Source organism: Takifugu rubripes, chromosome 21 (assembly GCF_901000725.2).
Source record: "Takifugu rubripes chromosome 21, fTakRub1.2, whole genome shotgun sequence".
Lineage (NCBI taxonomy): Eukaryota > Metazoa > Chordata > Actinopteri > Tetraodontiformes > Tetraodontidae > Takifugu > Takifugu rubripes.
The window spans coordinates 15,760,269-15,784,687 of record NC_042305.1 but is presented as its reverse complement, the minus strand read 5'-3'; the positions used below and the strand labels follow the sequence as shown (position 1 = coordinate 15,784,687).

General features: G+C 46.2%; 1 protein-coding gene across 2 annotated transcripts; it reads left to right on the top strand.

The window, feature by feature from the left end:
• Window positions 1-24,362, top strand: nos1 (nitric oxide synthase 1 (neuronal)). 2 transcript variants are annotated; one of them, XM_029829688.1, is made up of 30 exons: window positions 1-210; window positions 1,536-2,293; window positions 3,475-3,577; window positions 6,641-6,778; window positions 9,080-9,225; window positions 9,405-9,434; window positions 10,111-10,273; window positions 10,379-10,470; window positions 11,419-11,560; window positions 11,653-11,792; window positions 12,708-12,882; window positions 12,970-13,071; window positions 13,149-13,343; window positions 13,543-13,628; window positions 14,175-14,319; window positions 15,277-15,381; window positions 15,462-15,520; window positions 15,596-15,712; window positions 16,110-16,284; window positions 17,033-17,171; window positions 17,648-17,726; window positions 17,838-18,031; window positions 18,148-18,317; window positions 18,982-19,192; window positions 19,579-19,666; window positions 19,779-19,900; window positions 19,992-20,140; window positions 20,300-20,494; window positions 20,770-20,888; window positions 21,870-24,362. In XM_029829688.1, exons 2-30 carry the CDS (start codon window positions 1,602-1,604, stop codon window positions 21,883-21,885), a joined length of 4,287 nt encoding a protein of 1,428 aa, XP_029685548.1. In that variant the 5' UTR covers window positions 1-210; window positions 1,536-1,601; the 3' UTR covers window positions 21,886-24,362. The 2 variants fall into 2 exon arrangements, with proteins under 2 accessions (XP_029685548.1, XP_029685549.1); XM_029829689.1 differs by lacking the exons at window positions 1-210; window positions 9,405-9,434 and having other exon boundaries at window positions 1,602-2,293.
• Window positions 24,363-24,419: the final 57 nt, after the last annotated feature.

The window sequence follows — 24,419 nt, the reverse complement described above, 5'->3', positions numbered from 1 at the left end:
TCGTCACTGTATCTCCCGTTGCTCTGTATTTATAAGGCGCCACGGTGCGCGGAACGGCACAAGCGTGCCTCGTCTCTAGAGAGGCAGAGCGCATCAGTTTCCACTTGGAGACGGGCTTTTGGGGAGAAGATCGACCTGTGCAGCCGCCAAAGGAGAGTCGCGGCAGAGTAGGACTTTTGGACCAACTTGGGTGCGAGCTTGGTGTCCCCGGTGAGTTGTTTTTGGATGTTTTAACGCACTACGATTGTTTGACTCCTCAATCGGTTGCTGTTGAAAATTCCTCAGATGGATTGCAGAGATTAATTAATCATCATTAATCACTGATTAATCCCGATGAATTAGTTTGAAATAATGTGTCGGTTAAAGGACAAAAGAGGGGTTGAACATTTATTATAATAGCAATTATATGAATAATAATCATATTTTATGCGCAAAATAAACTTGTTGCTTTTGTAAATCGGCCTACAATATGCACCAATTTAGTTCTTAGTCGCACCTCCATCTCATGCTTGTCTTGTTGACCTGTCTCGCATTAAAGAGATGCTGAGCGCGGAAGACGCACCTGCTTCTGGTTCTTATTGTGCCTTTTTTTTGGTGTTTTTTTTGTGTTTTTGGTGCATTTTGTGTGCAGATGCAATTTTTAAAGTTGCTCTTTGATTTCAGATTTTATTTCCTTTCTGTGCTGTGTCCGGAATGTCTTTTGTTTGGTTTTTAATGTCCCTTTGGGGGAGGTTGTGAGACCGAGTGTTGAAGCCGAACATCCAGCGGGATGCGATAAACAGGTGACGCTTCTCACTGCTCCAGAACTTTGGGCCATTTAAAGCATGTGCCACCGGGTCTGCCCCCTTCCATCACACTTAACCGTATCCTGAAGCTGAAAGCGGCGTGCGGTAGATATTTATGAATATTACAAGCGGCTGCCTTTCAAGAAAGTTTCCAATTTCTATATTCTGAGCACATTCTCATCAATATTCACAGCGGTTATTGGTAATATCGCATCGGCGGAGGATTAAAGGGCCGCCTGCTGAAATGATTCCCATGCTCCAGGATGGTTTGGTCTGTATTTGTGAAACCCCCCCCCCGCGCTCCCACTTCACATCCCCCGGCGCCTTCACCCAAACCGGTTCTTCGGATAATGGAATATACATTTAATTTTTCCTTATATCAAGAGCAATATCGGAGGACAGTCGAAGCGGAGCGTGTGTGCGTGTGCGTGTGCGTGGGAGGGGGGGCACGAAAAGTGGCATACGCGTCCGTGTACGTGCGCGCTATAACTTGTCATCTCTTCATTTAATCATTTTATGTATTCATTTCCTTTTTTTCTGTTGTCTTTTGCTTATAACCACAATAAAAAAAACACTGACACATTGTCCAACAAGAATTAATTACCTGCATAATATTTCATTTAAAGACACCTTGACCCCCCCCCCCCCCCCCTTGACAGACTGTAAACACATCATGCAGTGAAGATTATTTACTCTCAAATTAATAGAACTCCCATTTCCCCTCATCTGCCTCCCTCTATTTCTTTTCAGAAACAGCCCTGGGGAGACATTATACTGCTTTAATAGTCACTAACACACACTCACAACGCAGGCACCATGCAAGAGTCCGAGCCTTCCGTGTGCCTACTGCAGCCCAACATCATCTCTGTCCGCCTTTTTAAGAGAAAAGTTGGTGGTCTTGGTTTTTTGGTAAAACAAAGGGTGTCCAAGCCCCCTGTCATTGTGTCTGACATCATCCGCGGCGGCGCCGCCGAGGAGTGCGGTCTGGTGCAAGTGGGCGACATCGTGTTAGCGGTCAACAACAAGTCCCTGGTGGATCTGTCCTACGAAAGGGCCCTGGAGATGTTGAAGAATGTGCTGCCAGAGAGCCACGCTGTGCTGATTCTCCGTGGACCAGAGGGTTTCACCACGCACCTGGAAACAACCATATCCGGAGATGGCCGCCAACGGACAGTTCGGGTCACGCGTCCCATCTTCCCGGCCTCAAAGTCTTACGAGAATTGCTCCCCGCTCGGTCCATTCGGGCCAGGGCAGCAGGTCAACAAGGAGTCCCAGCTCAGGGCCATTGAGAACCTGTCCTCTCCACTGCAAAAAGGAAGCGTACAGGCTCAGGACCCCCTGCTGTTGAGGGACGGGGGCCGGGGACTGTGTAACGGGCTGGAGGACAACAATGAGTTGATGAAGGAGATTGAACCAGTGCTGCGCCTCATCAAAAACAGCAAGAAGGAGATCAATGGAGAGGGCCAGAGGCACGTAGGGAGAAGAGATGCTGAGATTCAAGTGACCTGGTAATTTGTGTCGTGATATTGATGTCGTCGTTGTAGTGTTCTTTGTGATTGTTTCCCTGCTCGGTGTGGTTGGCTATAGAGCCCCGCGAGAATTAAGGCCGAGATTTGGGTCAAGAGCCCTTCAACGAGGTGATTATTAGCTGACACCAGAGTCTATAACTTGTCTTCTGATTGAAAGCGTGTCCTTTTATTTGCTTTCTCACCTTGAAATCCTCGAACTACCTGACCTAACCGTGTTAGTTATCAAAGACACGGTCTAAAATTATAGCGGGCCCCTCCAAGAACACTTAATATCTGCATACTGCGAGATAAAAAACGAAAACACAAATCAGAGAAGCAAAAGTGAAGCATTTAATGTTGAAATTAACCTCAGTTGCTGACACTTCCAGCTGTGGGTGGGGAGGGAAGCAAGACTCGAAGGGTTTAAAGGCTTCCCATGAAAAAGAACGTATTAACTGGCTTCTTTGTATTGAGGAGTGACACTTTTGACACAGCATTCCAAGTGTTGAGGAAGCAAAAGGGTTTGATGGAGACTCAAAAGAGTTGGCTTTACAGGTTTTTTCTGTCCTTTTGACTGTTCACTCTGTGGTATACTTTCATCAGGCTTCACAGTCCGAGCCTGTATTCCATTCCAAACTCTGGATGAACCATATCGGTATCCCGGTTATATGCTTTTGTACTCCCACAGCCAATTGAAATCAGATTGAGGCCACAGTCTCGTTGACTCAGTCTCAACACTTCATTCCTGACCAATCCCTGCATACCCTCCACGCATTCCTGAATACATTTCGATTGATTTTGTTGATATGAGAGTCTCAAAGCATTAGCAATAGCTCATTTGGAGTACGTGGATGAGGATGAAAACCTGCTAACACATGTCAACCTTTTGATCAAGGTGCTTTTGGGCAACATCATGTCACAATTTTTCGCATGTCATGCAAACAACATGAAAGAGAGCTGCCAGAGAGCCACAAATCCAGCATGAGGTTGCTTAAGCCGCACGACAGTGCTAGCTCTAATGACATGTAACATACTGTATGTCACTTTGCTAGAAGATGCCGTACACTGGGACTCACGTGCGCCTGCAAAGTTTGGCACCTGGCGCTAACATTTAGAACGCGAGTTGCTTTGCATCGGGTGTTAGCGGGTACAAACCTAACCTACAACTGTTTGACTCCCAGGGGCGCTGGTGTAGGAATCGACACATCTCTGCAGTTGGACTCCTGTAAGAACAAAATGCCGGAAAAAGAGCCCGGTGTGCCGCAGAACGCCGACAATGACAAGGTAAAAAACTGTCTGCCTCCATTAAACATGATTGCTTTAATTCCCATCATTCCCACATGTCTCTGTTTTCATGTCTTTATCTAAATCAAGCTGTGTTTTTGTCCAACACGTTGGAATCCACGACTGTCTCTGCCCAGCTGTGCAATAATCCAAACGTCCAACGCGTTCCGTGCCTCTAGAAACCCAGTGCCTACATCTGTGTTGGTTCTTTGCAGAGAGTAGCAAAGCTTTTCCCTAAGATCCCATCACATAGGGCATTAGCTCTTTCCGGGGAAAGCTGGCGCAGCATTAAATCCAGCTTATGCCTCTCCCACAGAAGGGTCCGCTCACAGGTCGGAGAGTCACTGACAGGGATAGTGTCGTAATCTGCACATGATCTGCATTATCCACCCACTTGTGACGTCGCTTGAGCCCGTCTCAATGGGACCGGAAGAGGTGAAATTACTCCAGGGTGCATAATGAATGTGTGCAGCTGCTGATCCCCCCCCCATCCCCTCCAACAAATGTGACCCCTGCTGAAAAGATTCAGCCCCTCAGACCTGCAGAATAGAGAGTTAATCTGAATCTTTGGGAGATTATTTGTTGTGTGGGCGGAGGGCTGGACCTGGAAGATGCACACTTAAGAGTGGATGAAGAGGACGTGTGTGTGTGTTTGTCTGTGTGTGTGTGTGTGTGTGTGTGTGTGTGCGCGCTTCACACTCAGGAAATATACTTGTGCATGTGTGAGACTGTTCCAGTAGCTCTTGTAGGGCACCGGTTGCACAACTGGTGTCTGCGAAACCCAGAAACCAAGATTTTTTTTTTCTTTTTTAACTCTCTGGGATTAATTACAGAGATTTTAAGCTACGTGTCAGTAGCCTTTAGACAAACTCTCAGTTTGGCGAGGGATCGCTCATGAGACTGCAGTGTGAGATCCTGCCTGTCGTTTCATGCTTAATAATGCTGCTGCCAACAGCTGAATTTGCTATCATCCATCAGGAATCATCCATCATCAGGAATCAGTTTTCACGTCAGATGATTCATCTTTTCTTTTGCATTAGTTCCAATATCTTTTTTCACCCCTGCTTTTTGATCCTTTGATCTGGTGTCTTGATGATTCTTTATACGTGTTGAAATATCTGATCCTGTTCATTTCTATGCAGTTACGTTGTTTTGTGAGTCGGTAGTTCCTGTGTCTGCCTAGCCTCACCTGTGCCTCGGCGCCTCCTCCCACCTATATGCGCTTTCTTTAGCTGGTGAATCTTGTTGCTTCATGTGTCAAAATGGGGTGATAATGTAACCAGTACGGCATCCCTTAAAGAATGCTATTATTCTGTTATTCCTGAGATCAGTTCTAGTCATTATCCAGTTCCTCTGATACTGGAAACCAGGACAGATCATTGATACGTGATGGTATTTAAACATGTCAGCTGATAAGTCTTCTGGCAACATTCACAACACAACAGCAATTATAAGAAGGCTTTGCTGTTACTAAATGTGCTTTGTTACTTAGCAACCACAGACAAAGGATCAGACATATCTGTTAAACTTGGTTCATTCAGTGTTGTTGAGTTGTATTATTATTATTGTTGTTATGTTTATTGTTATTATTATTATTTTATGCGCCTTTGTGTGTTCCCACATTACTTAAACATTACAGTGATAAATGAAGATGGACAGTGCTTTATGTGACACTTTTATTTCATTTACTTTTCCTGTGTTCTGTTTTCCAGGATGCTGTAGAAACATGTTAGAAACATACTAGCAGTGATCTGTATATATCAGTTAAAACAAGCCGAAATGCTAATGTTATCGTCCATCATATGAGAATGGACTTCTGAAAAAACATGAGCAAAAATGCTCATGTTTTCTTCCAGCCCATTCAAGGGTCGGATAAGAGCTGAAGTGTTTACATGCGCCGCAGAGGTGGAACAATCTGGTTTCCCCTTTTTCAGTATATTTATTAGATTTCTTTCAGACTATGTTCCTAGTAAGATTCAACCACTCTGTTATTTCAGTCCAGCAGGATTTATCATGCTGTGCTCTTAGCATTGGCTGTCCAAATGTGGGAGCTAATAGAACCTGAAAAGAGAGCTACACGCTGCTTCTGCTGCTGTCCTTTGTTTATGGTCATATGAACCTTCTCAGTGATGCAGAATTTACCTTTCAGGAGTGGCACCTAGGGGTTCTTCGCTGAAAGTCCAAATTAGAATCTCTTTTTAACCGAAATTCTATTGAAGACCTTCTTCCCTCCTGCATTTCCACTCTGACTTTAAAAATAAGAGATAAAATCACCCGTTTAGGTGTTTTTGATGTTGGAGAATCATTCTCTGAAGTGTTTTTTCTCAGCTTCATTTCAAATCCTAAGATTGTTGCGTTTTCTTTTATGTGTTTCTTCTTTCTTTCCTCAATTTTGGTGGAAACAAATTGTCCCGTCAGTGTGGCACAGGACCTCAAACTTTCTTTTTGCTTCTCTCCTTGTGCAAAATTAAACGTAATTTAGTCCACCTCACTCCTCTCCAACTGTTTGAAGACAGCAAATCACAGTGAAGTTCGGTATTCCCACTTTTCATCGGCCCCACGAGCCGAGGGATTGTGTCGCTGTTGTTCAGAGGCTTTTCTGCTGTGCGTTACAGATGCTGGGGGATATTATGAAAGAGCTTCCATGGGGATTGATTACTCTGATCTTAGGCAATCAAACTGTGCTTTTCTCTAGAGCCAGTGCTCAGGTTAAATTGCAGGCATTCATCAGTCAATAGGAGTTGGAAATGGAACGGCATTAGTTGGGGAGAATCTAAGTGGTTGCTGTCTGTGAGAGAGACTCAAGCATAATAGAGAAAAGCAACTCTCAAACGAAAGTCCACCAAGCTGTGACGGCTGGCATTGCTTTGTATAACTGCTCAAATTGACTTTACCAGTCGGTAACCAATCAGGGCATTTATCCAGCGCCGCACCGTGAGGAGATCGAATGTCTCTTCAGCTTTCCTCGGCATCACTGCGAGTCAAACAGCTGGTATTAAATGCATCCCAGAGGTTGCGCACGGTTGAAAAGCACGCAATAATGACTCATTTGTGCCCTTGCAGCCTCCTGCCGAGGCCAGGACCTCACCTACTAAATCCCTGCAGAACGGAAGCCCCTCCAAATGCCCTCGCTTCCTGAAGATCAAGAACTGGGAGACCGGCGCCATCCAAAATGACACATTACACAACAGCTCCACCAAGGTGAGAGGCATGGAAATGTGTTTCATTAATGGTTGTAATAAGCTGAAGGAACCATCTGGTAGAGGGGAAGAATGATGGAGAGGACTCAGAGCTGAGATTTGCAAAGGTGAATGCGGGAGACGACTGTTGGCTGCCAACAGGCTCACGTCTTCACAGAGCAGCGAGACTTTGGTTTGAGGGCGCCAACGTGCATCTTTCCATCTCTGGGTCAATGCTTTATAAGCCCTGATGTGCATATCTTCCAGTCTCCTGGTTGACTGGAAGCACATAAGTGTGCACACTCATCAACGCATCATTTGCAAGTCAAGTAGATTGAAGAATAATAGCACATCGCAGCACGTCTCCTCTCCGCTTCACACTCTGCCACTCGTGCATTAGACGGCTTTCGCTTCCCAAATTTTGGCGATTAAGCTCATTACAATCAAAAATGAAAAATGGGGTGGGCTGGGGGGGTGTTGGGGGTGTTAAGCGGTTAGCGCCTGCTGAACAATGAACCACTGGGAGAGAAAATACGGACTTACCTTATGGGGACAACTCACAGGGTCATTCGCTGAGTCACATTATTACGCAGCATTTTCATGAAAGTGAGAAATCCGACGTGACATTTGGCAGATATTTTTATACTGCCTTCAATTTATGCCAGGAGGGGCTCAAGAAAGCAGAAAAAGCTATTCATCAATCCGGTTATGCTCTTATTGCTCTTGAAAATAACAACTGCTGTTTGCTAATTGTCACTTTATGCCCTCCGCTTCCACATCAGTGCAAAACAACACAAGAAAACAACATTATTTACTTTTATATATGTGGGGTCCATGTTGCTAACATGTCCTCAGCTGTCACCCATTAGTCCTGATCTGACCGACATTGCTAACGCTAAGTGAAACAACAAAATCATTACAAGACAAGCACGCAAAGTTTATTCTTCAGTCTATAATCAGTTTCATGTTAAGTCACGTCTTTCCTTATTCTTATCGCATGTTATTTATATATCACATGTGCTGTGAAAACTACTGCAGTTATAGCCTATAAATGGGCATATCATGTTTCTCATTTATCTAATTTTATCATTGTCGTGTCTGGAGTTACTGTCCAAAACCGTTGTTAATTGTTAGCAGATTTAACCGGCTATTGATCGGCCTTAAACGTTCATGAATTCAGAAGCTTCTACAATGACAAACTCAGCTCACCTTTGCGGGACCGTGGTCATACTAATCACGCACCCCAGCCAGCCTTTGTCACTTTAACAGACATTTCAGCCTCAGCCAATAGCAGCCTATAAAGATAATACGAGATGACCCAAAGCTTTGTTTAAAGTGAAAATGGCTGTTGAAAAAAATCAACAGAGAGAATTGGTTCCTTATCCCAGATCATCTCCCCCTCATCTCGGGCTTGGTGGTGAAATTTCAATCAGGTTTCCTCTTGTGCCACCTGTTCCCGTCGAGCACAAGGTGAACCGCGTTAGCATTCACCCCCCGAAATGCCGCAGCCATTTGTAAACAGCAGCCAAATGACTTTGGTGACTTATCAAATGGGCTCTGCATCCCAATGAAAGGCCTGTTGTGGCATCTTCAGATTTATTATATATCACAGATGCTGCCATATTGGAGCCTGATTTGTCTGTTTCAAAAAGGACAGCTGGCTGGCATGAATGCCCGGAGCAGTATGATGAGCGGACATGCTGCAGCACAAGTGATTCCTTTGTTTTATTTTTAACATTCCCTGTGCTGCTCATCACGTCTTTTTTCACTTATCTTACGTCGGCCGTGTCTTTCTGCCTCGGCTTTGTTCCAGCCTCGTGTTGTTATACACCCTTTATCCTTTTTTTAAACCCCTTCTGGCTGCGATGGGTATATTTTAATAAATTAGGTCTGAGTCAGTGGTGAGAAGAGGAGGAAGTTTATTTTGGATGGTCCTCATCTAGAGAGAGTGAGAGAGGAAGAGAGAGAGAGAGCACCAATGTGTGCGTCTGCATTAAAAGAGCGACTTTAACGGCAGGCTCGTTGTCAAATTTCCTCGCTGACCCGTTCCATCTATCGTTTCTGCTGCCCGCTCACTCGTTTGAGCTGGTGAAAACTTTTAAGCAAACCAAAGTGACAGCCGACTTCATCTCTCATCATGTGTCACTGGCCACACGAAGCTGCCTTCAGCCACGAACAGCTCCAGTTTCATATTTTCATATTTGCTTTTTCGTTCTGTTTAATGAAGGAAGAGAGTCGGTGACTCACACAGTGTTTGCATGCACATCGGTCCTGTGTGAGCCTTGAATGTGATGATGTGATGGGCAGAATGGTTTGTTTACAGACGCCAATGTGCCCCGAGAACGTGTGCTACGGCTCCCTTATGATGCCCAACCTGCACGCCCGCAAACCGGAGGAGGTCAGGAGCAAAGAGGAGCTTCTGAAACTGGCCACCGACTTCATTGACCAGTATTACACCTCCATCAAAAGGTAAGCCCAGTCCGTTCCGTCCGTTCCGTTATCAAATGTAATTCTGAGCACTTAAAGTCAAAGCTGGGTGAGGAGCAGAGAAGGGGATTCTTTTTAACACATTGGTGGCGTTTGGAGCGCAGGTATGTCACATTTGTGAGAAATAAAGCACCTAACGTGTAAACCTTTCCACATCACAGTGAAGGCGGGGGCAAGGATTTGGAAAATGGGTAAGACAGTGACCAGATGAAGGTTTGAGTGACTGGAAAACATGTGCATTCAAAACAAGACTTTTCTTGAGCTAATCAGACCCACTAAAGTCTGAGGTAACGGTTTTCTAAACTCATGGATTTCAGGAGGTCATTAAAAATGATTTTCCTTGATCCGGAAGGTTTGAAACAACCTTTCTTTTCTCCGGATACACCTGAAGTTTAGAGCTTCTGTGCACCGTTTCCTCAAACTTTCATATTGATTCAGCTTTTCTTTAATTAAAAGCCTTTTGACCCTCATCTTACGCTCAGCTGCACGTGGTTCACAATCAATATCAGATTTTGGATTTTCTGCGCCATGTTAGCAGCTCTGGGTGTAAGATGATGACCCCACCCCCCCGCACACGGATCTCCCGGTGCATGGGGGGGCAGCATCGGTTTACTGTCGCTCTACTTTCTGTGAAACATCGTCGCATCACAGGACAGTCTGTGAGTCCTCGCTGAGAAAAACTGGTTACCAGGATGGAACAACAGCGAGTGGCCGAGCCCTTCTTGAACTCTTTATGCTAACCGCTCCAACCAAACTGGCTAGCTTGCCGAGCCTAAGGCAGCCATTCTAACTACAGTTGGCTTTTCTGGTTTGGCTTGAAGCTCTGCTGTGGAGTCTAATTAAGGCCTGTCTGTAATGTGACTGCAGGTACGGCTCCAAGGCCCATACGGACAGACTGGAGGAGGTGACCAAGGAGATTGAAGCGACTGGAACCTACCAGCTGAAAGACACAGAACTGATTTATGGAGCCAAACATGCCTGGAGGAATGCTGCCCGTTGTGTGGGAAGAATCCAGTGGTCTAAACTACAGGTGAAAGACGCCTATAATCTTGTTGCACGGTGCTCTAATTATATCTTTTATATCGAGTCTGGTCTTTTTACAAACAATGGAAAAACTCTTGCGCTCACATTTCAGGTTTTTGATGCCAGAGACTGCACAACAGCTCATGGAATGTACAACTACATCTGTAACCACATCAAGTACGCTACCAACAAAGGGAATCTGAGGTAAAACACAGAGACGCGCACCCACACAGGCATGCGTGCACACAAACCTGATGTATGTAGCCATCTTTTATTTGCTTTTTTGGTCAACTTACCTCCCGTTCCTTCAAGTGCTCTTGCACATCTCTCCAGCTGTCCGTCTTCCCTTGCCCGACTAACCCGACTTGACCCGCCGTCCCATCTGTCATGTGTGTGTTCTCCGTCTCTGAAAGGGGTCTCTGACACTATCTGCTGCCTGTCTGTCTGTCACCGCCTCAGCACTAATCGCTGCCTCTGTCAGCGAGGCGGCGGACCTCGCCAGCCAGCGCACATTTGTCAGACCTGCGTAGCGATGGCTTGGGTTTCCTGCCAAGTCCTAATCACATGTGACATCTCGCATTTACTTCGTGGGTGATGGATAGCTTGTGAGTCATTACTACAGTTATCCTGGCCCACAGATGGACGGTGAGAACATTAACGGGGCGCCAAAATCACCGCAGTAGATGATCTTAAGATGATAAAAGAGGACGGATCCATTGTGTGGTCAATCTTAAATTGTGTAACGTTGTAAATGATCTATTACCGCTAATATTACGGTGGCTACACCAGATTGAGAAGATCAGATTCAGGCAGAGTTCAGTGCAGATGTAGAGGGCTGGTGCGACTGGCCCAGATTCACACCAGCTGCTCTCCCTCCTCGGCGACTTAGAAACGGCTTAGCAGCATTAGCACTTTTTTCCGGGTTATGACATGAAAAGCACCACTGTCATATATTTTAGAGCAGGCCAAAGGTAGCTGAGCCTCAGCCTTGCTGTGGGTACTTTAGTCCAGCATCTATTAACAACAGCAGCACATTTGGATGATGGTTACGTCAGGAAAAAGTTCCACAGTCTGAGATGTTCTATTTAGGGTGTAATAATTGCAATTATCTAAGCACAACGCTGACTTTTTTGGGCCCTTGATTTGTTGCAGGTCAGCTATCACCATATTTCCTCCGAGGACAGATGGCAAACATGACTTTCGAGTGTGGAACAGTCAGCTGATTCGTTATGCTGGGTACAAACAGCCTGATGGTCAGATCCTGGGGGACCCTGCTAATGTTGAATTTACTGAGGTGCGAGAAAAAAAACAGCAGTAGTTTAAACCCACAGCTACTAAAAAGAAACATCTTATCCCTCTATACCCTGAACATGCTGTCGCCATTAGATCTGCATGCAGCTGGGATGGAAAGCTCCAAAAGGTCGCTTTGATGTTTTGCCCCTCCTCCTGCAAGCTAACGGAAATGACCCCGAGCAGTTTGAGATCCCCGAAGACCTGGTCCTGGAGGTGCCAATAATACACCCAAAGTGAGTAGTTACCTTCTTGTATGTGGACGGAATACTCAAAAGCAAAACAATAAATGAAAAAAAAACCCAGCAGGGTCCTAATAAAAGAGTCAGCCACACGCCCCCACTTCTTATAATAACATTTCCTACAATAGGTTACCTTTCTGCCAAGAAGCATGACTCCAATTCCAACTGTTCTGAATATTCCCTGAAAGCACAAAGGGCGGTACTTTCAGTTGCTATGCCAGCTTTTGTGGTAACCATGGTGCCCATTACTGAGGTCTCAAGTTCCTGCTTGGTTTTCATCATCTTTATATTGCACTGCTAAATTAACCATTTCACTTGTGACTATAGAAAATATCCTTGGGATCTAAAATATTCATGGTCACCTTTGAAAACATCTCCACATTAAAGAAGAAGGCATTTGAACTGCTCCGGTTTTCACCGACTAGCACAAACACAGATGCAGGCAGAGCTATCATTACATTGGTTCACACCACAGAGAGCATTTTAGCATCCCTTGACACACTGCTGCTCTTGCCAAACTGTCCCTGGAATTGGCAACTCCTGCTCAACACCCGCCATCAACTGGCCCTTAGCTCTGGAAGCATCTTGGCACGGTAGCTTGACCACCGACAGTGTCCCATTATTGCACGAGATTATACCCAGCTCTGCAAATAATGTACTGAGAGTACCCCTGAAGGGTTGAGAGTTGTGTGTGTGTGTGTGTATTTGAATGAACTCGAACCATATAATTATATGTGGACCAATCATAATGTGGGATCCCACATTACCTTCTGACAGTTTTGATAATTACGTGTCACTACTTAATGTATGTTTTAACAAACAATCTTATCAGAATGTAAGGCTGTAGTTTAAATGACCTCAGGCCAGAAGGGCTAGCATGTAAGCTCTTCCTCCTGTACCCCTTCCAAGGTATGAGTGGTTCAAAGAACTGGCTCTCAAGTGGTACGCCCTCCCTGCTGTCTCAAACATGATGCTGGAGATCGGAGGCCTGGAGTTCACTGCCTGTCCCTTCAGTGGCTGGTACATGGGCACAGAGATCGGCGTGAGGGACTTCTGCGACACGTCCCGCTACAACATGCTGGAGGTAACGTCCAGCCCGTTTGGACTACAGAGAGATGCAGACTGAGACAAGCAGGTAGTTAAATGCAATATTTCCCTGTTTACTGCTTAGGAGGTTGCAAACAAGATGGGCTTGGACACCAGAAAGACCTCCTCCCTCTGGAAAGATCAGGCTTTGGTGGAGGTCAATATCGCCGTCCTTCACAGCTTCCAGGTAAACATTCCCACCTTGAGCTCTCCCGTCGAACTCCCTCGAGAAGAAAACACATCAGTTCTGTGCTTCATTCTCAGTCATGCAAAGTGACCATAGTGGACCATCACTCGGCGACCGAGTCCTTCATGAAGCACATGGAGAACGAGTACCGGGTGCGAGGCGGCTGCCCCGGAGACTGGGTGTGGATTGTGCCTCCCATGTCCGGAAGTATCACGCCGGTTTTCCACCAAGAAATGCTCAATTACCGCCTCACGCCTTCCTATGAGTACCAGGTGACCGCCGCCCTCAGCACAGCTGCACATACACACTCGTGCTTGATAAACCAGGCGCACAGAGAGCACCATGAAAGTCATTTCCTGTTAGAAACAAAGCAAACTGAGCACCTTAGAGAAGGAAAGGGATGCATGGAATTGTGAATTACAGATACAAGACTGCATCTAAACTCTTAATTTCTTCTCCCATATGCAAAAGCTTGATCCCTGGCATACCCATGTGTGGAAAGGAGTCAACGGGACGCCCACAAAGAAACGAGCCATTGGATTCAAAAAGCTTGCCAAGTGAGCGCGCAAACAGAAATATTAGACAAGGCGGACATTCGGTGTTCCCGAAGTGGCTATTTGTTTTTCTCATCTTCCTCTTTCTGCATCCGTAATCTCATTGTTACGTTAAATCCCTAATCCCCGGACTTGATATGTAATATACAGCCGGATGTGATAATCCAGGGCCAAACGAAGTCATCGACTTCTTGGAAAAAAAAAAAAAAAAGTCAGACACATGGGATGCAAGCTCGAGCACTCAGCAATGTGATTTATTCAATCAGCCCCTGGGGGAGTAATCAAAGCTTTTCCAGGGTTTTATCAGACTATGCATGCGCTCATGCATGCATTTGTCCTGCTATTAATATAGTTTCCCTGAGGATACGACGGTCTGGGTTCTAATCGTCATCTATCTGCTGCTTTGACATAAAAATAACAAAAATGATCCCCTTGAAATCTGTTATCAGCTCTGGTTTTATGCTCTATGTAATTTAATGAACCTCTTTGAAATTTGAATGCCCATTTTAGCTCTAACTGTTCATTTTCTTAACCCCCCCCTCCTTGCAGGGCGGTGAAGTTTTCAGCCAAACTCATGGGTCACGCAATGGCCAAGAGAGTCAAAGCCACCATATTGTTCGCCACCGAGACGGGAAAATCGCAGGATTACGCCAAAACTCTCTGCGAAATCTTCAAGCACGCATTCGACCCAAAGGTACCAGGTTGCATCACTTTGATAAGCAGTCGGGCACAGAAAGGACGAAAAATTGAGGGGGGGGGGGGGTTCAAAAGGATCACGCTGCGGCCGGTCTTCGGCCCTCCGCTCTCCCTCTTCTCTGGCTGAAAAAGACGAGCAGATGCCAGCTGAGAACACTGACGAGAGGGTAGAAGAACAAAATGTGTCATTTGTCACATTTGTCTTCGTCTCTCATGCAGCGAAGCGCCGCCGGTGGAAGGCAAAATTTAACCACTGAAGCGTTGAGCGGCGCGGTGGTTTAAGACCAGATCCGGAGGCACCTCTGGCTGTGCAAATCAGTTTAGCGGAAGTGTGTGAGTGTGTGTGTGTGTGTGTGTGTGAGTGTGTGTGTGTGTTGGGGGTAGAGAGAGAAGAAGATGAACGTCAGTCAACCACTTTGTGCATTTCCTCCATGTCATAACTCATTCCCCGTCACCCCCCGCCCCCCCCCTCCATGACTATGATCAATCTCTAAACAAGAGAATCGTACATGCAAGTGTGTGGATGTGTGAGTGGGTGTTGAGGCACAGATGAATGCCCGTGGCTCTTTCTTTTGCTTTTTTCCCCCCCCCGCTTTTCTTTTTCTTGTCGTGGGGCTAAAGCCTGCGTCTTTTTCACGCCTTTGCTCATGCGCGTGCGCGCGAGCAATGTCAGATGCATGCCACGGTAGAGAAATACCACGCTGAAAGGTGTGATTCACGGGCGGTTGTTGTGCGCCGCACCATGTTATCATCTCGTTAGAGGCGAGGAGAGGGTGGTCATTACAATTTCTCCTGCTAGCTTCTGTGTGTTCAACCTTCATTTACAGTCTCAAGCCATCTGTGAAGAGTGTGTGTCTAGAAGAAGAGTGATAATAACACCATTACACAAGTGGAGGCTTACGACTCCCCCTCCGTGAGCCGTCTAATTCTTTTTTTTTTTTTGTCGTCTCTGTAGGTCATGTCTATGGACGATTATGATGTGGTGGATCTGGAGCATGAGACGCTGGTGTTAGTGGTGACCAGCACGTTTGGCAACGGCGACCCCCCTGAGAACGGAGAGGTATGCGCGCGAGGAAGCAGCGTTGCCAGGTTAAATTGATGTTAGGCACAGTTCACTGAGAGTCATGCCCGTCTCTGTAGAAATTTGGAGCCGCCTTAATGGAGATGCGGGAGCCGACGTCCAACACAGAAGACAGAAAGTGAGTCCAGTCTTGGTTCCCCCTCTCCCTCCTCCCTCCAGTGTAACTACATCAGTGATTGTTCCGTCCCTTCAGGAGCTACAAGGTCCGTTTCAACAGCGTGTCCTCCCACTCCGACACTCGCAAGTCCTCAAGTGACGAACCGGACGCCAAGATTCACTTTGAAAGCACCGGACCTCTGGCCAATGTCAGGTTAATAAACTCTCATTCTCTTTTTTTTGAGGGGGGAATAGATTGAATTTTAAACCTCGCTCGGTTTGTCAGGACTTTCTTGCTTCTGAAGCAATTTGGGGCTGACGGATGTTATCAGACAGTTTGCTGACCTGTTAAAGCACCAGAGGAGACCGAACTTGATGTGGGCTGACTGATTCACAGAGGAAGGATGACTTATCCGCTCCAGCAGGAGCGTTTGCATTCATCTAAAACCAGACGGTGCATCTATTCAGAAACACGTCTGCTGAATTTCCACTTTTCAAGGCAGAAGGAGGAGAGAGTTGCTGACGTGGGGAAGGCCGCCGCCATGTCTATGTTTGGGCTTTGGCTGCTTCTCTCGCTCCATCTCTTCCCTCACTCGTGTGTCTCTGTTTAGGTTCTCTGTGTTTGGCCTTGGATCCAGAGCCTACCCACACTTCTGCGCCTTTGCCCACGCCGTGGACACGCTGTTTGAAGAGCTCGGGGGGGAGCGCATCCTACGCATGGGAGAAGGGGATGAGCTGTGTGGACAAGAGGAGGCTTTCAGAACCTGGGCGAAAAAGGTTTTTAAGGTCGGTTTCATTAGCTCGGACACTTTGTATGTGGTACGCGGATGTTGGACGTCAAAGGTTTACTGTTGCATAGTTTTGATAATCCCCAAAGGTGATGTGTAAAATCAACACTACTACTATTTTTGTGATTTTGTAGGTTTTTTGAATCACTATAATTTTAGCCTGCGAGTAATATTTTTGAGAGAACTGTGTGCAGTTACCGTCAGTTGTATTCTTGATCGCAGCAATTGGCAACAAACATTGTTCAGTGACACCTGAGACTTATGATCCGTGTTACCAGAGCCCAAACACTCGCCCAGTAGCAACAATCATGAGGAAGAACGTCCATATTTGAACAGTTTTAATGGGGAGGGTCTGGTTCAGAACCGCTTCAGAGGTGTTGACCTCATCAAGAGACTCCATGTGATCACTTTAGACTTTAGCCTCTGGTAAAAGGGGGAAAAACCTTTTCTAATCAGACCTAATAGAAACTCTAATCATGGTCTTGTAGGAATGAGAAAGAAAGTTTCAGATATAAATAGAAAAAACTCTCAAAATGAAATAGTTGCTCTGATGTATGTTTGAGATCTAGTAATTTAGATTTGCTCAGATGTATTCCACCTGGTGAGCAACGGATCGGGACCTTTTTGGACTCAAAACTATTGGATTAATATTGCTTTCCTATCAGTCCCCTCCAAAGAGAGACGCGGGGAGACTCTGCTGGCCCCTGTTGAGTCGATGAAGGGTTGTGTTCTTTCCTGTGACGCAGGCCGCCTGCGACGTGTTCTGTGTCGGCGATGACGTGAACATCGAGAAGGCCAACAACTCCCTGATCAGCAACGACCGCAGCTGGAAGAAAAACAAGTTCCGTCTGACGTACACGGCTGAGGCGCCGAGCCTCACAAAAGGTAAATGATCATGGGGGGGGGGGATGAAATAAGTTTTACAGGAGGGGGTCGATAAAGGCAAATATGCACTGCAGTGTGAAATGACCACAGTGCATCTGGATGAGCGATGGTAATGTTATTGATTAAAGCCATTCACTCTTTCATTACACTGTTTGGTGCGCAGCACATTGGCTCCACTCTGGCATGAAGAATAGTAAAGCAATTGAGCTTAAAGAACCCCTCTACAAAAGGGGTCGATCGACCCAAGAACAAGGTCTGAAACTGACTGATGGCTCCTGTCCCTGATTTGCATTATGTAATTCCAAGTCTTTCATAGCGCTCTGGGGCTTTAAATGAGATTGGAACATCAGGAACAACAGCTGCTAGAATACAGACGAGCGTCATAAATCAGAAAATATTGTATGTTGAACTTTAATTGTGAGGAGAGACGGTTCTTTTTAGCCTCTAAAAGCATGCGTGTGATGTTCTGCCAACAGCTTTGTACGCCGTGCACAAGAAGAAGGTCCACGCAGCAAAGATGCTCGATTCTCAGAATTTACAGAGTCCGAAATCCAAGTAAGTTGGAGCTGACGCGATCTGCTCTGTTCGATGTCAACACGGTGCGAACTTAACGGCAACGGGCACAAAATGGCGTCGCTTCTCCAAAGGGTTCACTTGTTTCTGCAGTCGTTCCACCATTCTCGTACGGCTGGACACAAATAACCAAGACAGCCTGAAATACAAGCCAGGAGACCATCTGGGCATCTTCCCTGGCAACCACGAGGACCTGGTGTCGGCTCTCATAGATAAGCTGGAGGATGCGCCGCCTGTCAATCAGATTGTAAAAGTGGAGTTCTTAGAGGAGAGGAACACTGCCCTGGGTGGGTGACACAATGGCACCGCATGGAATAAGTGTGCATCCTGAGAATTTATGGTGTAAAATCTGCGTCTCACTACTCCAATCCATGCCTGTCGTGTGCAACCTTCTTCCCCTCAGGTGTGATAAGTAACTGGACCAATGAGACTCGGGTCCCTCCCTGCACCATCAACCAGGCCTTCCAGTACTTCCTGGACATCACCACCCCGCCCAGCCCCGTACTGCTGCAGCAGTTCGCTGCTCTGGCCACTAATGAGAAAGAGAAACGGAAACTTGAGGTCCTCAGCAAGGCAAGTCCTCACACATTCGCTCTTCAGAAATACAGGCTAAAAGACAGTGTTCACACAATTAGCATAGCCACTTCTAAAACAACAGGCCAACAACAGGCCACTCTCTTTTGCCTGTAACGTGCTTTGCGTTGATCCAAATATGTACATTTGGAGTGAGCTGGAGCATTTAAGCCAGCAACCCCCCCTGCTGTGCCTCCCACAGTTCACTCTTGATTTCTGTCAGTGTGTGGAAGAGGCTGACTGAGGCCGTGCGCTGACTCATGCTTATATATGGAATCGCTGTCACCAAACCACCAGACAATGATGGAGGAAAAAAGCAGTGCCCCCGACAACAGAAGCGTTTTTACCAGCGCGCTAACGTTCAGGCCTGGTCGGACAAGAACTTCTACTTATCCGCCCAGAAACTTGTTGTCATGTGTAAGACGGAAGCAACTTTAACAATATGCAGAAAAACACCGTCGTCCGTCTTTGTCAAGGCTAATAGCTGTAGCCAGCTTATGCTAATGCGAGAGGGGTCAGGAGGCAGTTTTAAGATGATCATTACTCATCACTGGTTCGAGCCTGTCATCGCTGACACAAACACACCCAGCAAATGGTGATTTTTGTGTTTTCCTGCCAATGGCTGCTCACGTAATTCCGTCCTTTCCTTGGCTTCCGTCCACAGGGCTTGCAGGAGTATGAGGAGTGGAAGTGGTACAACAACCCCACCCTTGTGGAGGTTCTAGAGGAATTCCCCTCCATCCAGATGCCTTCTACGCTGCTGCTCTCCCAGCTTCCCCTGCTGCAGCCTCGTTACTACTCCATCAGCTCCTCTCCAGACCTGCACCCGGGAGAGATCCACCTCACGGTTGCTGTGGTCTCCTACCGTACCAGAGGTGAGGAACTCCTGCGTCCATCACACATGTAATGTCTAATATAATGTGAATAGGTCTTATTTCAACATCCAATAACCCAAATAAAAGGAAACTGCCCAGTCTGTCCAGCAGCATTTGGGGATTTGGTGTTAGCTTCACTGCTAGCGCTGAAGTACCCGTCACATTTTCCCAGTATATCCTCACAGCTACGTTCATCTATAATATGCATTTACATGTAGGTTTGATTGTATAGTTGGGCTGAATTATAGCAATTTCTGTTGAGTAAGAGAGCGAGAGAATTGGACCTTTGCTCTGAAATTCAGGTTCGGGGCCATTTTTTTTTTGCACTTAAAGAGCGGAAGTGAAGAGAAATAGGTAAAATCTTGCTTGGCAACCATCCTTTTCAGATGGAGCAGGGTCGATCCACCATGGAGTGTGTTCGTCGTGGCTCAGCAGGATAGAGAAGGGGGAGATGGTGCCGTGTTTTGTCCGAAGGTAAATATCAGTGGGGAGTTTTTCCAGGTTGTACTGACAAACAAGGGTGGGATCGTCCCGCATGGCTGACATTTTACTAACGAGATTTTTATTGTTTTTTTTTGTTTTGAAGTGCTCCATCCTTCCAGCTTCCCAAAAACAACCAAACACCTTGCATCCTGGTGGGTCCGGGAACCGGAATCGCCCCATTCCGGAGCTTTTGGCAACAGCGACTGTATGACCTTGAACACAACGGTGAGATCCCCTCATCAGCTGCATTTCCATCGTATTTAGAGCAAATGTACAGTATAACAACTCTTTATACTCTTCCTTTACCCCTCTGTAGGCATCGAGTCATGCCCAATGATCCTGGTGTTTGGCTGTCGACAGTCTGAGATTGACCACATCTACAATGAGGAGACCATCCAAGCCAAGAACAAGAACGTGTTCAAGGAGCTGTACACGGCCTATTCCAGAGAGCCCGGCAAACCAAAGGTACTAACAGCTTTTAAATGTCCATAATTTAACACAGCATGTACAAAATTGACAAATGGCACTTTTTTCATTTTCCCTGCCTCTCAGTGGTCTCCTGGATCTTCTGCTCTCTTCATTTCCATGTGTGACTTTGTCATTTTCCCTCTGTCTCCTTGTCAGAAATATGTGCAGGATGCACTGCGTGAGCAGCTGTCGGAGCGGGTGTACCAGTGCCTGAGGGAGGAGGGAGGACACATCTATGTGTGCGGGGATGTTACGATGGCCGGGGATGTTCTCAAGAACGTCCAGCAGATCATCAAGCAAGAGGGCAACATGAGCCTGGAGGAAGCCGGCTTGTTCATCAGCAAGCTTCGGGTACGACAGATGGTAGCGGTGCTGTTCATCGCTGAAGCAGCAGCGCCAACACGACAGTGTGAATGTATGGCAAGAAAATATAGCGAGTATTTCCTCAGAGGAAGGATGACAAAGCACCGATTAGCTTTTGGCTAATCATGCTAATGTTTACACCTGCCCTTCCCTTGGTCGTAGTTTAGAGAGCAACCATAGAAGAAGACTTGTTGTAAAGTAGGTGTGGGAGATAATCTCGGCATTAGCATTGACCCTTTTCTCGCCTTTACTACCTAACACAGGATGAGAACCGCTACCATGAGGACATCTTTGGAGTCACCCTGCGCACCTACGAGGTCACCAACAGGATTCGGTCAGAGTCCATTGCCTACATCGAAGAGAATAAAAAGGACTCCGATGAGTAAGTGATTCACACCTATTTGTGTATTTGCATACATTAGGTCCAGGTTAAATGGGGTTAGCGTAGTGTTAGCTATCCTTCTGGAGTTTGCATGTTGTCCCTGTCCCTATGTAGGCTTTATTGAGTGCTTGGTAGTATCTATAACCAAATCTCCATGCAGAATTTACACAGCTTTATAAATGTGGTGAGATATTAGAAACATAATGGCAAAGCGGCACAGGCAGCGGGCGTTGTGTTGCCAACCATAGCTATAGCTAGCTAAAGCTCACTCCCATCTAGCACATATATATGGAGAATTCTACCACTTTATCCATTTTCTACTGACGCTGTGGTGACTCAGTTCTGAGTGCATTAACCATCTTCCAGGCTTCTTTGATGATAATATTCCTTTTCTGCGTGCAGCATTTAACACCTGAATGCCTGAATAGTGGAGGAAGCTAAAGAACGTGCGGCCATATTTGTTCATCTTTTCCCATAAGGAACCTTTCTGTCACATTTCTTCAAAATCTTGGGATTTTTATCCAAACCGGCCAGATTATCAGAGCGCCTCCGTCTCCGAAGAGCGTCTGTGTAAATCCGACTGCAATCTGCAACCTGTAGTTGCTGGCGACGGCGCCGCGCGATCGCCGCCGCGCTTCAGATGAAAACAGAGCGGGTAACCATGGAAACCTGCCGACAGTGGCATTCTCTAAGCCAGCAGGATTACAGCGAACTGAAGTGGCTCTGCGTTTCTGTTTTTGTTTCCACTGCACATATTTAAGATTAGACACTTCACGCACGCTCGTTGTGAGAGCCAAACAAGAGCCCTACATCGGCGCCGCGGCTCATCGAGCGCCAGCAAAATGCATCACTGATGACACTTCCTGTGTGAATTGTCACTTGAATTTTACATTTGGCCATCAAACCCCCCCCCTCTGTTCCCCGAGTGAGTATTGGCTGCGACTGTTTCCCTGCCTTTATCTCTCTGTCGTCTCCCCTCAGGGTGTTCTGCTCATAGGTCTCTGAATCCGGGCCTTTCTGACCACGACCAGGCTGGACGAGGCGGCGGCGCTGGCTGAAGAATACTGTGCCAATTTTTTTGTACTGCAAAAACAAACCAACGACAAAAAAAAAAGACAAAAAAAACCACAAAGAGAAATGTTTCTTTTTTTTTTTATACCTCTTCAATGTTTTTATCGGGCTCTGCAATCTGTCTGTAGCAAGTTGGAAACGTTCTCTTCTTCAAGAATCTGTCTTTGCTCGTCGACGACGCTCGCGGAATTATAAATTCACCACTTTGTTTCAAAAATGTTTGCACCTCGTGTGATGACCTGCCTCATTGTGAATGCATGACCAAGAATATACTCGAGATATAATCTACTCTGTGTTATTGTTGCAGCTAAACGGCTTTTATTGGGGTGATTCTGTATATCTGCCAGGCGGCTGCTGGTATTATTGACACTGACAAAGAGATTCTGAGGTGTACATGTCAGGAAAGCGTCACTCTGCTCGGATATTTGCGCACACGTTCTGTCACGGCTCCAAAAACGGGCATCTGAAATCTCATGAAAAACATATTTTCCATCAATTACAATGATATATTAGTCTGGAAAAACTCACAGCTTCAGATCCCTTAAATAACGCGGGGAAAAAAAACCAAGTGGTCTTGCGTGAAAGTGAATATTATGGATGGAGATCACCTGATTCTTAAATGAAACTTCTTTTTTCTTTAGTGATTATAATCTTGGGAGTGATTGTTAGCGCCTTTCTTGGAGCGAAACGGCTACAGATCCTTCATTGTGTTTACTGTGGATTTACTGTGAGGGCCCTTTTAAAAGGAAGCATCTTTTTTGCTCTTTGTGGGGCTGAAACGGTCTGAATCGGTGAGCCGGCGACGGTGCTGATGGGCAGGATTTGTCGCTTTCTCTTCCTCACTCCACGGTTACGCGTTAAGCTCGCTGGCTCTTGGCTGTAGCATATTTACTATACAAGGGACGTCCATAGCGGAGTTCACCATTCCTTTTGGAGAAGGGGAGCGGGCGGGTTGTGGCGCCCTGCTGCTCGGATCCACGCGGCACCAGCTGTCCTGCGTCGAAGACGTCCATCAGCATCGTGGCTCCTCTGCCTCTTGCCTTACATTACCACTCTGCCTCTGCTCATGTGTAACAAATTCATTCTTTATCTCCTCTGCATGATACCGCACGACCCTTCGGTGCACGCGCCACCCTTTCACTGTGACCTGACACCCGCTCGGTAGCATCAACACGCCTGTGTGTGTGTGTGTGTGTGTGAGAGAGAGAGAGAGAGAGAGAGCCATAGAGATCATGTTTGGGCTGCATCTGGGTGCTCAGGTGCGTCCTTTATATATTTATCCTGTTTGTTGTTCATTTGAAAAGCCGGTCAGATTTTAAAATAAAGCACCATTCGGCCGCCCCGTGAGTCACGCGAGCCTGCAGATCTGGGCTCCCAGATGGTGTTTTGGTAACAGGAAGCTGCCTACTTGACTTTTAGTTTAGATCTTTCTTCTTCGACGTCTCCATTCAGGAACACGAGGGAGCCTCGACGCCGCTGCGCCCGTTTGCTGCTTTCCGAGGAACCGGGGTCGCGATTTGAATACATTAGCGCGGGGGCCACGCTGTTTATTGACCGCTCTCTCTGCAGGAAACTGCTGCCGTTCTTGTCTGCCACAGCGTCTCTGTTGTTCCATTCCCGTGTCTTTGGTTAAAGGTAGCCGCCAGCATGATTAACAACAGGCTTTTCTGGGGCGACACCTCTTAGGTTTTGCATTTGTTGCTCTGAGACGGCTGTTTTCACTGCTCGGAGACGAATGGCGGATTCCTTATTGTTCACAATATGGTTCATTCTACATGAATGTCTCCTCTGTATAATTTGTTCCTACAGATTTAGGTGAAATGAAAAGAGAGAAAATGTATGTGACGTGAAACGTGAAAAACAACTGACACCATATATAGCTTCTATACATATATATAAATAATATATATATATTCAAAGACAAAGTATAAAGTGCAAAGAGTACTTCAATCTTTTCTAAGAATGTATTTTCATGATGTAAATTAGCATTATGACGCCGCTTGGTTTGAAAACAACATATTCTCTGGTGTCTCTCCTATCTTTTAGGTATGGGGATAAAAGAGCAGCATTAACTAAATGCATGGTGATATTTTGTCTCCTGCTTGTATTCTATTTAAAACAAAACAAGAAAAAAAAACCTCTTTCTGTTAACCAGCACTGTGTCAGTCAGTGGGACTGTATTGTGAAGTTATCCAGCCTTTGTCACTCGGCGTCGAACGGTGGAATAAAACTCATTCTACAGGAGGTTAATCTTTATTGTGTTTGCATTTTTCTGCTGCTCTGGTCCAATCAGCCTCTGCTCGTATGACGTTTGTTGTGTAACTGATCGAGGGTTATTCTGATTTAATGCATCCACTGCAGAGAGTTGCATTTACTTCGAAATAAAGAGGAACATTTACAGTATATCATGTGGTTGGCTTCTTTTTTGCCTCTGTGTGTGTGTGTGTGTGTGTGTGTGTG